At 41.3% G+C, this 14485-nt stretch overlaps 2 protein-coding genes across 2 annotated transcripts in view; one reads left to right on the top strand and one right to left on the bottom strand.

Annotated features, from left to right (window-relative positions):
- Positions 1–814: 814 nt before the first annotated feature.
- On the top strand, positions 815–4042 carry rpe (ribulose-5-phosphate-3-epimerase). The gene is made up of 6 exons (XM_069713651.1): positions 815–1000; positions 1379–1458; positions 1555–1694; positions 2009–2143; positions 3128–3214; positions 3320–4042. Exons 1-6 carry the CDS (start codon positions 840–842, stop codon positions 3440–3442), a joined length of 726 nt encoding a protein of 241 aa, XP_069569752.1. The 5' UTR covers positions 815–839; the 3' UTR covers positions 3443–4042.
- Positions 4043–10106: 6064 nt separating this feature from the next.
- Positions 10107–14485, bottom strand: part of igsf3 (immunoglobulin superfamily, member 3) — a 67469-nt gene continuing 63090 nt past the window's right edge. The window contains exon 9 of the mRNA XM_069713664.1: positions 10107–14120. Coding sequence (XP_069569765.1) covers positions 13870–14120 — 251 coding nt within the window. The 3' untranslated portion in view covers positions 10107–13869. The remainder of the gene's footprint in view (positions 14121–14485) is intronic.

The following is a 14485-nucleotide window of genomic DNA, read 5'->3' as shown; positions in this document are numbered from 1 at the left end:
GAATAGGTAAATAACTCAAAAGTTTGGCAGTCTTATGCCTTTTTTACTGTGCCCCACATTACCCACTTAACCAGTGTCCTACTACGTCGGACACAAAACACTGATTACAAAAATGTTTCCCATATTACACACATTACACCACTAACTATCCTATTAACGGCCCAAAAGAAATCTGGTTTAAGTTTTAAGTAACTGACATGGAAAATGCTTTGCCATTCTTCAGAGGAGGCGGCAGGGACATTATAAGAACCAGAGATTTGAAGGATTACATGCTAATTAATTCATCTAGGGGGAATCAGAGACGAAAGCTGAGGAGCCGTTTTTTTTAATTATTATTATTATTATTACTGTGATCTTCATGTTAACTAACACTGCCATTCAAATCCCCCACCACGAGGAGCTGAGATAAACTGCACTACCATACGGGCTATGCGCCATCTAGTGTTGACATGCGAGCATTGTGCAATTTTGAAGCCGGAAGTATAAATAGAGAACAGAATTATCAAATGTACCATCGATACCTAAAGTAAAACCGGAAGCTGGGTAATTTTGTCTCAAAATAAAACTGTAAGAGACTTCAAGGACAATAATGAATGAAAATAGCCTATGAAACTTTTTAGATCACAATGAAGATTAAAAAAAAAATTAAAAAAAATCCTAACAACAGTCAAGGCCAACTGTATAAAAGTACAGCCAAACATGTATTTATATTTCCCGACGACATATGGTGGTCATGAAAGTAAATTTCCGGCCAATTTCCGGTATTTTATTTTGAAAGTTATCAACGGAAGTGGTGCTATATGCTACAGTTAGCTTGGCGTTAGCTGCCACTAGGCTGCATGCAGACAGTAACGGCAGCAGCAGCAAAAAAAACCATGATGGCTTACAGTGCGAAGATCGGTCCGTCCATCCTGAGCAGCGACCTGTCCTGTCTGGGCAGCGAGTGCGTGCGGATGATGGAGTGCGGCTCTGATTATCTGCACCTCGACGTCATGGACGGGTCAGTTTGTCACGGGTTTGGGATTACGGTTAGCACGGTTAGCACGCGCCTGAGAGGACAAAGTTGGCCAGTTTGATAATTATTCAGCTGGAGTTTTCCGGTTTTTAGTCCGAGGCTTTCGAAAACGTCATGCGGTGCACTTTCCTCCCGAGTTTTAGCGCCTCTTCCTCGCGTTAAGAAGTTCAGACGTGTTTCTCTTCCTCTTCGCTTGTGTGTCTGACGTCACGTTGCAGCTGTTGCTGCAAGATGACGTCACGTTGCAGCTGTTGCTGCGAGATGACGGGATTTCTCAACGGTTGCACGTTGAATATCTGATTCTGTCCCTGTCCCCCCCCCCCTCCCACTTTTTTATTTTTTAATTTTTTTTTTTTTTTAAAGGCACTTTGTCCCCAACATCACTTTTGGCCATCCCACGGTGGAGTGCCTGAGGAAGTCCCTGGGCCGGGACCCTTTCTTTGGTGAGACACAAACACAAAACACACGCTCCCGATGAACTGAACCACGCATGCTCTGTGTGGTGGAACACAGTTGTTGTGATTGTGTTCATGTTGCAGACATGCACATGATGGTGTCGCGGCCGGAGCAGTGGGTGAAGCCCATGGCTGCAGCGGGAGCCAGCCAGTACACCTTCCACTTGGAGGCCACCACCAACCCTGGAAACCTCATCAAGGACATCAGAGAGAGCGGCATGAAGGTGAGGCCATGATACTGCACTCCAGGAAGAGGAATTACGTTTAAAAGAATAAATGTATAATGATTCATAGGATGGATTTATGAAAACATGCTGGTTTGGCTTATATTGCTGCTAAAATATGAAATACTGACATCAGCGAACATAAGATGACTGTATTTTAGTCTCTGTGACCCTCCACCAAGGGGATTCAAAAAAAAAATCCCTGCTGCAACCAGTGCTGTTGCGTTGCATGCCATGCCCCACGGTGCCGCCTCCGGTTTCGGAAACATTCGGGCATCGCTGTTTAAATACGCTCTTGTGTGTGAGTGTTGTAGGTGGGTGTGGCCATAAAGCCCGGTACCACAGTTGAAGAGCTGGCACCCTGGGCTAACCAGATCGACATGGCTCTGGTCATGACTGTTGAACCTGGATTCGGAGGACAGAAGTTCATGGAAGACATGATGCCCAAGGTAAGGACAAACGAAAATGAAATAATAAAATAAACAACAGAAACACATATCGTACAGTCACTCTTCTGTCAACAGCCCTGGCAAACATTGAACATAATGAGAAGTGCAGTACAGCTGGTTTACGTTGTGGATGTGAACTACTTTATGGTCCCGCTGTTATTTTAATACGCAATGAGAGATAAAGAACGATCCTTGTGGAGTACATGCAGCCCACTGGTTTGATGTAAGAGAGCAGAGAGAAGTTTGCATCATTAAAATCACCGGTGTGGCAATACTTAGCGCTTCTCTAAAATGTGCAATATCCCAACTCGTGCACACAAAAGAACACGTTCCGAATGTTTAGCGCACTGACACCTGTTCCCATATATAACATGCCACACATTTGTGCCTCGTGTAAACTCACAACGTAGTTTAACAAGACTATATATTGCAGACCAGTTTTCTTTAAGCCAGTTATAGATGATATGAAACATTTGTTGTGTCTTCTCCAGAGGGAGGACGATGGAAGATGATCTGCTGCCATGAAATGATTTCCCAAGCAAAGCTCACTTCAGTTCAAGTAATTGTGGGCTAGATTTGACCAGTTGTATAAACAACAATCTTATGATTATTACGCACCTGTTTTATACATAGATATCAGTGTAAAATGAAAGGCTACAGTTTCTCACACACCTCTGCTAAACTGAAATTATAGACTCGCATTACATAAGTGCTGTGTAAAGTTTCACTTTCACAATAATGTGAGACTTAGAAGTTTATGCTAAACCACAGAAATACAAAATACTGTGTTACATAAGTACTAAAAAAAACAATAGATTTGCACTTAGTGCTGTCGTCGCTCGTGTTAATTCTCTCTCTCACTCTTTTTAACACGTGGTGATTAATTATTGAATTGTAGAAGCACCGTGTCTTTTTGGCAATCCTACTAATTTATCAAAATTGTGTGGTCAGGTTTTGAGTTCTGTTTTATTTCTGTGTGCCCAGGTGAGCTGGCTGCGGAGTCAGTTCCCTTCATTAGACATTGAAGTAGATGGAGGGGTCGGCCCCGACACCATTCACAAGTGTGCAGAGGTAAGAGATACAAACATTACAGCCCACTCAAACACCCACCTATAAATCTGCGGATTTGTTTTTCCAGTTTCTCTTACATTACTTGTTTGCTCTCGTCCACTCCAGGCAGGGGCTAACATGATTGTGTCAGGCAGTGCTGTGATTGGCAGCGACGACCCTCGTTCTGTCATCTCTCTCCTGCGCACCGTGGTGGCGGAGGCAATCCAGAAACGCTCGCTGGACCGCTGAGGTGTCCTATTTCTGGAAGTCCCCGCAGCGACGCTCCACCTGCCCGTCCCAGCAACACACCACAGCAGCCGGAGGAAATGACTCAACACGGACATTTCTGGGGTAGAGGTCAAGGGTCACGGTCAGAGCGGGGGCTTCAGCAGAGGCATGAGCTGACAGCCAAATTATTCCAATCGCTTTGATGTGAGTGAAGCTGCGTCGTGCCTCCACAAAACTGTTTGAACTTCATCCTCTGCTGCCACAGTCTCCTTTCTGAACTCAAACTGAGTCTTACCTCAGCTTGTGGACAACAATTTCAGGACTGAAGCCAAAGCTACTCTGATATTTTCTTTTAACATTCCTTGATGGTGTTTTGAATTACACTGTACGTTTTCAGTATAAATCACTCATGAAAATACAATGGTTAAACATACCTCCAGTTTTTCTAATTATTTTTTGACTTCCATCTGAAATAATGTTTCATGGATCAAGACAACAATTTTGGCATGTTTGCCGTTTTGTTGAAATCACAAGTTACTTACTGTACTACTGAGCAAAAATGTTGTACACTACTAAATTACAACAAACTTTGGGTTGGCAGATTAAAAAATCTCAAGTTAAGTGTGTACTTTTTGCATTTTAGCTTTGAATGTTTCTCATATGATCATATTTAAAAAAAAAAAAAAAAAAAAAAGAAGTTTGCAATTCTGTGAAAATGATTGCTGACCTAAAACTAAACTAAATGTTTTTATTACATACACAACAAAATACTGAATGACATGCAGCGGTCATTTCTCTTGATGTTTGCAAATTGAAGACTGTCAGTTTTAATGTAATGTTGATATGATAATCTATTGTGAGGATGCATATTTGGAGATAATGCTTACAATATTTAGCATTAAATAAAAACAAACCGTAATGATTATAGACACCAAATATTGTTAAATAAAAAAAAAAAAACTAAACCACTTTAATGCAATTTTACAGTAAAATCCTCCTTTTAAAATAAATCCAGCAATGTTAATCTTATAATCTAATAATATGACACTCATAAATCAGTTTTGTTACTCCTTGCTCAGGTTTTGAATGTTAGACTTCTTGTTTTGTATTTTTCCTTTGTGATATTGCTACTTATACTCAAGTAAAGGAGAGTAATGATACTTCCACAGATAAAATGTACAGTACATGAACCAAGACTTTTACTGCCTTTGCACCCTTCAAACACTAGGTGGCGAGTTTGGACAAATACCCCTAATAGTTGGTTAGTATAAGAAATCTTGATTAAATTGTTTGAGATGTATTATTCATTGGTAAATATAAACAAATATGCTGCATGGCTCTAAACCAGAACTACAGTCCTGTGATGTCATCAGGTTTGATGGTGTGAACAGGGCCACTAAGAGTTCAGCTGCGAATCAGACACAGTTACTATAGAGTAAATCTTTGCTGACAAACCGCTTATGGCAAAATTGCTTGAATCGTAAGTGCTCTGTCTGACCGTGTGCGTACTCACGGTGCAGTTTTGACCTTTGATCCCTTTTCTCAGAAACTTTCAGCACCCCCATCAGTTTAAATCAATACATTCCCCGAAGCTGTGTTGTTGTTTGTCAAGTGAGTTGCGTGCGGCAGTGGTCCCGGTGACCGTTTAGTTGGAATAAGTGGAAATTCAAGCTTTCTTAGCAGGATGTGTTTTCAGGAATAAATGTGTAATTCTGCGTTCGTCGAGTCACAATTGAATGTGGAGAACCCTGTTCCTGAGGACACCCACAAAGACCAAAGGCTCGTCGATACTGTCTCTCATCTCTTTTGTCTGCTGAAAGAATCCCCCCTGTCAATGAGAATCAACCATGACATACTTCGAACTGCAAGCCGCTTGTACTCAATAATGCAGCACATGTCTCGAAGGCTATCGGAGACCCGTTAAAATATTGATGCCTAAAATCTGTATTTTCATTTCAAAGCCATATATAATGGCAGATTATGTCATCGCCTTTGCTCACTGGATGCTATGTGCATGCAGAGGTTCATTTAGGGGACATAAGTGTGACCACAGGGTTTGTGTATGGTACATGCCTTTGTACATGATGAGGGAATCTCCTGTGACCGATTTCTGTTGTAATAGATGATGACAGGCGTTTGTATGCCAGTGTCACTGAGAGGGAGAGAACATTCAATGTGAGGGAGTTGTCAGCCCCTACACATGCTCCACACTTCTTAATCCGTGTCGCAGTCTCATTAGCAGTTAACTGACAGTTGTTGTTTCTCTCTCCAGATTGTCTTGCACTGTTTACACACTACGTGTTGATTTACTCTGTAATTTTAAATAGCAGGGAGTGATAGAGAAAGAAAAGTGAGCAGCAGCAGTGGTGACAATGAAAGAGATGGTCGGATGGTGATGCGTATACTGTGACGCACACACACGTAGGGCTATTAACTTATACATCAAAGTCAGTCAGTCCTGTTCTGGTGCCATGACAACTACATCCACAGGTACTGTCATTTGTGGTTAAAAGCAGTTATAGATTGGGTGGAGGGGTGTGTGTGGGGGAGGGAGGTTGCAGACCAGTCGAATGGTCAGAGATCAATCAGTGCTTTTGCTTCTCCTGGTCATGTGTGACTGTCCTTCCCAGCGTGCCACTGGGCACATACAAAAGACAACACACAAACACTGGGAGAGGTTGAAAAAGAGGGAGCGGGTATATTTACAGTCCACAAATGATTTTAGTGCAAAAATGAGTTAGACAGCCATCATGTAGAGCTTTTGATCTTCACAGAACTGCCGGGAGGGAATGTCTCGGTCGCTGCCAGAGGTGTGTGCACGCACCTCCACGGTGTACGACTGCACAGGAACTAGATTGCCAAACAGCATGTCCCTCCAAAGTGTGTGTTGATGGACTGCAAGAAGCTACACACGCACACACAGGAACACATCGCCACTCACAGGGAGCTGCTTTACGCCTGGTTCGAGCCGGAGTAAAACCCACACGTGGAAATTTTACCCCGGGGTCTCAAATTCTGATACCAATGTCTTTAAACATATTCATGATCATGAGAGATGAAATCCTGGATTGGAAAGCCTTGTATATTACATGCTGTCAAATATTCAACTGCCTCTTCTAAAGATACTGTTTGAAGTAGCTGCCTGTCGCAGGGGAATGTGTTTTTTTTTTTACATTTCCTCTCCTTATTTTTTTCCTTTTTCATGCACCTTCTGCTGCCATTTATTTTGTTCATCTATTCCCTGCTGCATTCTCTTCGCCTCCTTGACTCCCCCTTCTCCTTTCATTGGATCATTATATAGTAGAATTATATATTTCTGCTTCTCTCCTCATCTTCAGCACTAAAGGCACATTAGTGAACTGGTTTTGCCTCCTCCTGCTCATTCATAATTACTTGGCGTCCCACAGGAGAACAAGATGCACATCGCTGATTAGCTCGCTGTTGTTACCAACTTTACTTATGCATAAAGGCCTCATCTGATTGAATGTGCATGCATCGTCTTATTAACAATTAAAAACGGGGTGCTTTAGATGACACAACAAAATATCTCTTAGCTTTTCCCTACAGCACGGGGGGCTACTGTACAGTACATACTGTAGATCTGATGGATAACCGAGCATCTGATTCAGCGAAGTGAAAGAGGAGGGGCCCCGTTTGCCCTTTTTGCTTCTCAGCGCTTATTTATAATATCAATGTGTGAAATGCCTGAAGGCATAGCTACTACTGTGCTGTCTATATTATGAGTTTATCTTCTCTTGAGGATGGTAATTTGCTTGTGTAGAACTCTCTTTATAGATGCAGCATACTCTATCTGGGTCTGGGATGAATAAAGGCAAATCAAAGGGATGTACTATATATATAAAGTCTGGTTTTTAGCCAGGCTAGCAGTGGAGATGACAATGTCGGTCAGTCGGTTGGTTGGTCCACTACTTTGGGTCTGAGATATATACTGACTGGTGATACCCTGAGTAGTTTTAAGAATAATTCCTTGACAACTACGCAATAGATTTTGTCATTAAATGTTGTAATGATACCCACTGAGGATAGAGAATGAATACTAAAGACCCAGGTGAGTGATCCCCTGACTTTTCCCCAGTGACCACCATGAGATTGACTTTAATTGAAGTGTCTTTACAGCTATTGAATTGGCCATAAATATGACTTGCAAAACATAACTGCCACCAGCCTCAGGAGAGCTTTTGCTGCTGAAAATGCTAAAATGCGAAGCTAACTTGGTAAATGCAGTAAACATTTTACCCGCTAAATTTCAACATACTGATATTTTTTTTTATATGCTCTCATTAGCTCAAAAGCACCACTGTGCTTACGGCCTGAGAAATGCCAACACTGCTGTGGACTAGCCTTCTTTAAAACTGCCTCAGGGCTCGTATCTTCCCCTTCATCTGCTCCTGTTCACCAAAGCTTCATGTTAAACTACCTCTGGTAAACACACCCGTAGACAGTCAAAAGTTCCTACATGCTTTCAAAACCAAGACAGATTAAGTGGGCTAAAGTCAAAATGGTCTCTTAAAAACCTTAATTTTTCAAGATCATTTCGCCCATCAACTATTACATTTTCATCTAAATTCCCAATAAAACAAATAAAACAATGAATACCTAGAACAGTTAATTAGCTCTACATCTGAATCTTCAGGCTTTCACGGGGCCTCAGAGAACGGGTAGACTAAACGTTGAGGTCCCACGGGAACGCTGCAGCAACCTTAGCATTAGTTTACTGCATCTAAAGAAGAGCCAGTGGAAGTACATAAACAACTTTAGTCTTTATAAAATATGGATGAGATGAGAATATTTTAGAGTGTTTGTAAATTTGTGCATGTTTTTAATCCATAATGAATGATGTGGGACATTCAGTGTTTTTGTTGCTTGCATGTCAGCAGGTGTCTTGTGATCTGCCTGGAGGTTTCATGATCATCATCAGTAAACTCGTGACTTTTTTTCCCCCCACTGAACAGCCTTAACTAACAGGCCCTTAATACAAGTATCGATTCTTTTTCCTGGAGGAATTTGCACAGATTACATAGCCCGAGAGATTACTGACTGCTGCTGATACATCAATGTCAAATTGTAGTGCTATTTTCAGCAGTACAGGTAGTGCTTCTGTTCTCCTTGCCTCTCCATCTCAAGAGAAACCAGTGTATTTGAAACGTGAGTGTACCAGTTCGTGTATTAACGTCTCCAGCTGATTTCATCTTAAGTATTTTTACTTACCCTTACATTACTGAGTGAGTCATACCACACAGAGCGATGTGGTATCATACAAGGGTGAGAACCACAAGTTGTGCACAGGCCTCAACAACTACCAGTCACACTCTACGAGCTGTTAATTTTGTACCACTGCCTCCCTTATGTCTCCTCTCTTAGAACTGCCTGTCCTGCTTATAGAGAAGATGTTAAGCATTGGGAGTAAGTCAGCATGTTTTTGCATACAAGCAAATATTCCTTAGTTAAATTAAAACTTAGTCTGCACCCACTTTCATAGATTTTTGTCTCTGTCCTTGTTATGATGCACCTCAGTTCAGACACTACAAGCAGGACAGTGGACATGTTCCATCTTTGCATTCTCTTTAATGCTTTCACTGTTACTGGTCATAAATCATGATATATTTGCCTAACTACCGCCCTGCCGCTCTGGATCGTTAGATACTGGGTGGCCAAGTGTGCCCTCTGTAGTCTGCATCTTCAGTGAGAACTATGGATCTGCAAGTGTCTACTTTTATGCAAAGTCTTTCCTCGTAGGGGGTGCGCTTGAGAAAATGGAGACCGAGCAGAAAAATCGAGCAGAAAGTGGGACAGGAAGATTGTGCTGAAAGCGAGACGATTTGGTGTATTTCCATCCTATGAAGTTGTCACAAAGCCTGCTGACAAAAAACATCAGCAATATGTTAGCAGCATACTTCAATAGATCTTTGAGTGACGGGGTTCTTTCAGTCAAGACAGTACGTTGAGTCGACCAACAGCTCTCACAGAGAAACCTGTCTGCATCACAGAGCGCAGAAAAAACATTTACTGAACCCACAAGCAAAAACCAAGCCATGATTTTTCTTACAGTGAATGCAGTTTCCCTTTGTGACACTGTGATTTATGGAATGGGTGGTAGCATTTGTTTTTGGCCTTATTGGTTATGTGTGCATCAATATGAGTTAATATGGATTCATGGGCGAAGGAGTCAGGGAGAAGTACAAATGGCATGCACTAGTGGCAGAAAGCAGTTTACTGCTTAGGAGTTATGTGCATTTGTGTGTGTGAGCGAGAATGATGGAGGAGGCGTGAGGAGGTCCATCTGCATCAGATGAGTTATGAAATGTGAAATGGTTTTGCTGAGGCAGTCAAAAAAAGTTTCTTGTTAATTTGCAGCAGGCCCTCCAAGCATAATTTAACCTTTGACATGCTGACCCAAACCTTCCCTCTCGCTTAGTCAAAAACACATTCACACACAGACCTGGCTGAACATGCAGAATAAATAAACCCTGGAGTTGTTTAAGGTCAAGATCCCATATTAACCAAACAAGAGCCTGCTGCCTGCAGAGCGTTAACCTTGATTTTACGGTGAAAGCAGAGCTAAATGGTTGAGAAGGGTGCTGGTAGTACTTCAGTAAATCATAGTTACTGCATGTTGTTTTCTTATCTCCAAATACAGCACATGGTTGGAAGGAAAACGGGAAGATGCACGGAATGTATTTTATTGCAATGAGCTGAACAGCGAAATGCCGTTTTAATGGACACAATGGTATTTGATGGAATAACAAAAGCAACAAAAAAAAAACATGGTCATATATGAATACAGCAGTAAAAAGCATCGATGGCTCAACTGAACACATCAACACACTGATTTACACCTAAATCTGGAGCCAGCACACGGCCAATACATGCAGCCCTCAAAACACAGCTACAGCACTGCCAGAATGTGTGGAGGAATCTTGTGAGGCAGCTACGGATGGTATTAATATTATTATGACAAAAACACCAGAGTTTGACTGTATGGCGCCAATGATGGTGGTTGTACTGTGACATCACACACGGCAACTACGTCATCCATTTCCTGGCTCAAGTCTGGAAAGATCAATTTAATTTCATATTAAGTCTAGGATTATGTGATTTACACACTGAAGCTAAAGCAGCTGTTCCGTGGCACCATTTACCCAACATGCATCTCTGTGATTGTTTTAGATTTATAAAAGGCAATCATTCAAACAACAAATAAGGTTATGCAGGTTTGCTTACGGAAACTGATATTAGCATCCCGTTAGCATTTACAGCCAAAGCAAATGCAAGTCAATAAGATCTGCAACCATTCTGTCAAACTACAGTTTGATAAATTATTCCCGGTGATGTTGGGGCCTGAAACTGTACAGAATGACTATCGTGCTGTTTTAGATAGTCTTTGAAAAAGAAAAGTAGTCCTCCCAAACACACTGAATGTTGCAATTTAATGAGGCAACATTTGGACCACCAAGTCTTTGTTTGAAAAGAATATTTACTGGATACACAGACGATTTTGACAATCAGGAGATCACATGATGTTACAAATTAACACTATTTACAAATGCATTTTTTTCTGCATAATCCTATCTTTGTACATATTTCTATGATTGTACATTGTCTAAAATGTTAATTATTCTGGGTGTATATACCCTGGATAGGCTGTTAAGACAGTTTTACATACTGTATTGTACGTAGTGGATAATGTTTTGCTTACACAAGGTTTTGTTATCATGTGTTCTCCTCTTATTGTAGGTTGTATTCATTTATTTACATAGTTATTGGCCTGAAAAAAACTCATTTTTGCCTCATTAAATTATAGATTTTTTTTTTTGTGTGAACTGCCTCTCTCTTTTCATTGTGTGCTGCTTGTTTCTAGCACCTCAGCTGTGATGAGTGCGCTCTGCACACTAACCAGATTCTCTGCTAACGATCTCTCTTGTAAAAGCACCTGGTTAATAATGAACTGACATCTATGGGCTTTTTTTCTTTGATGACATTGGTGAGTTTAGTTGTAGCTGTGTTTGCTGCACGTGCATCACATTTCTAACTCTAGTAACTAAATAGCACCAGGCTTACTTACCCTGGACTAGTGTTCGTCAGATGGAAAGGTTGAAAAGAAGAAAAGTTGTCTCGGTATCAGCAGCAAACCTTTTTTTTTTTTTTTTGACATAAATCTGTTTAATGAAGTGCTGCATAAAAGCAAAGCAATAAAAAGACGAATATGAGCAATAATATCAAACACAATCTTCACAAACACCCATTCTTGAAATTAACTACTTCACAAGTTCAAAGGGCATCTGGAATTGGATGTCAAATATTGGAAATGACTAGGAACCAGGGACTTTGCGTTGACTCTTGGCTCAGGAAGTTGTGGGTGGGGGTAGGAGGTGCGGGGTTCTCGGCTCTCACACAAACACAATGCTCAAAGAGTTCAAAGTTTACAAAACATCAAAATTTCCTCCTGCGATATTGTCATGCAATATACATGTTGACACGACTGAGACAACAATGTCAAGTTTTTCAAGAGTTCTCATGTCCCGTCTTGGCAGTGAATGGGTTAGGGCCCACGTCGGATCGAGGATTTCACACCTCTCCCCTGGCTGTTGCATTCCAGAGAAGGTGACACAGGTTTCCAACCCTTCTGCCGTGCGTCAGGGGAGCTGAGGAGGACGCCTTCAGCCAGAATCCATGATTAGAAAACATTTTAACAGTTCAGTTTCAGTCGTCTCTGATCAAACATCCTACCTAGGTGTTACATCACATTTGACTAAATAAACGCGACTCAAGCAAAAAGCATTAAGTGAATCCATTTTTGTGACTTGTCTGTTCAACTATTGTACATTTAAAGCCACAGTAAATTTCATTATAGGTATAAGATATACAGTGTTTTGACACTGACTAAACTTGACAACCTGGTATGAAATGCTACAGACTGCAATGCGCAGGACAAATCTAGCATTTCTACTTCTACCACATTGTCAACACACAAGCTATTGACAAATTGTGCTTGGTGCAGTTGCCCGGCAACACAAGCAGCACAGTTATTTGAGAACGCCAAAGCAAAAACAAATAAAAATAAAAAATCTTAAAAAGCTATGCAAAAAAGTATAAAACAATAAATAGAAAAGACTTTTAAAATAAACACAAAAGTCAAACATTTGTCCTCGTTAACTTGTTTTCTTATGATGTGCTGAAGACATTTAGTGTTTCATTATACTTCTACACATTTATAATCTGTAGTGTGGCTCTTATCAAATGAAAAGTCTTTTTTGGGACTAATATGCATCTGATATCTTTTCAAGACAGGACGGAGTGGTCATACTGGGCAACTTAAAGAAATGTGCAAGAATTTAATTTCAGTCAGTAACTCCAACTGTGTAATTTAATAAGGACAATTTAACTGATTTAACATTAGTGTAGAAATTGCCCTTTTGCCAACAAGGCCCATAAATCCACAGCAGGAGGTAAGAAGACATATTTACAATCTGCCTCCAAACTAATCAGCTTTCCTCTCTGTAAAACTTCAAACATAATCTGCAGAGGACAGCATGGAAATAAGGAGGACTTGGCACTGAAAAAAATTCACTTGTGTTAAAATACATATATTCTCAGTAGCAGAGAAATGTTCATTTATTCTCCATCATTTCTGACCTCTTTCTCTTTCTCTCACTGCCGTGGAGGCAGAGGATGGAGGAGAAGAGCGGGACCGTCTCTCACTAAGGCCAGAGTGTCTGGCAGTGTTTAAGTGGCACACCAGGACCTGTTTCTGTCTGCCAAGGCAAATTCATTGTGAAGGCAGGTGGGCCAACACACATACACACATCCTCACTTAGGACACAGACTTGTGTGTCGTAGCCTTTGTCTCTATGCAGCCTGGCAACCAAGTCAGCAGCTACGAAGTCAGTGGGCACAGAGCATCACTATGGCAACCAGCATAGTGGGCAAGGCTGTGGCTGCTCTTGGATCAGTGCACAGACTTTTTTTGGCATCCACGTATTGCCGGAGTCGATTATAGAGTTCCTTCTCTTAAATGTTGCGCCCAGATTGGCCATTGTTCTCATGTGCACAGGATTTTTTTTTTCCTCTTGAAAAATAGACAAATATTTTGAATAATAAAAATCAAAATGCAACTATGAGATTAAGTTACACAGAAAACAAAAATGAGAGAGGCTCGTGGCAATCTCTTGTCCTTCAGTTTTTGGTCGCACAATAAATTGTGCCAACATGGAACATCCATTCTCATTCGCGCACGCACATACAAACAGTTGTTAAAAATAAAACAGACAGCCACCAGGGTAGGAACTTTGAAACTGATCAACTGATTGACTAATTCAACACAGTAGTGAACGACAGTAAGGTCTGAAGTTGGAGTCCAGATCTGCTCCCTGGCATTGTGTTGGCTGAATGCACGATTTGCACAAGGCAGGAGGGGGGAGGCCCCTCACTTAGTCAACAGAGCCGGGGTGCAGGCTGAGCGCAGGTGGGTCCAGACAGGTGGGAGAGTAACTGAGATGAGGTTCTTTAATCCACAGGAGCGGGGCGCCGTTCTTGCCCTCTTGGCTCTTGCTGTTGTTGCGGCTCTTGAAGCGCACCAGCAGCAAGGCGATGAGGAGAATGCCGAAGATGGGGAAGGGGTAAAAGAAGACAAAGTAGAAGAGGGACTCATTGGAGCACACCACTGACTGGAGAGTCGAGACTGTTGACAAAGAATAAACAAATCAAAGTCGTTCACAAATGCAAAAACATTTTGCAAATAGCCTTCTCTTACAGTTCTGATGATGAAAAATGATGACTACAGAATGAAAAGAGGTTTACTTTTCATGTCTCTTACGGCTAGTAGAAGGCACTTCTTACAGTTACATATGATTTTCATCTATCCGTTTACACTTATAAATACATCTATTTGACTTATTTAGGTCCTAAGCCTGATTCTGAGTCTATTCACGACTCAGTCTTATTCCTAAACAGTGAGTGGCCATCGCTGGCTCCCATTTTAACTGGATTTGTTTTATTATCATAAATGTTGCAGTAGAGGAGGCCAGACCATTCAAGGCAGAAATT

Source organism: Brachyistius frenatus, unplaced genomic scaffold, assembly GCF_029030835.1.
Source record: "Brachyistius frenatus isolate BFR_SWC_R1_liver_20210118 unplaced genomic scaffold, ASM2903083v1 Contig_120, whole genome shotgun sequence".
Classification (NCBI taxonomy): domain Eukaryota; kingdom Metazoa; phylum Chordata; class Actinopteri; family Embiotocidae; genus Brachyistius; species Brachyistius frenatus.
The sequence above is the reverse complement of the archived record's forward strand: the minus strand, read 5'-3'. Positions and strand labels throughout refer to the sequence as shown.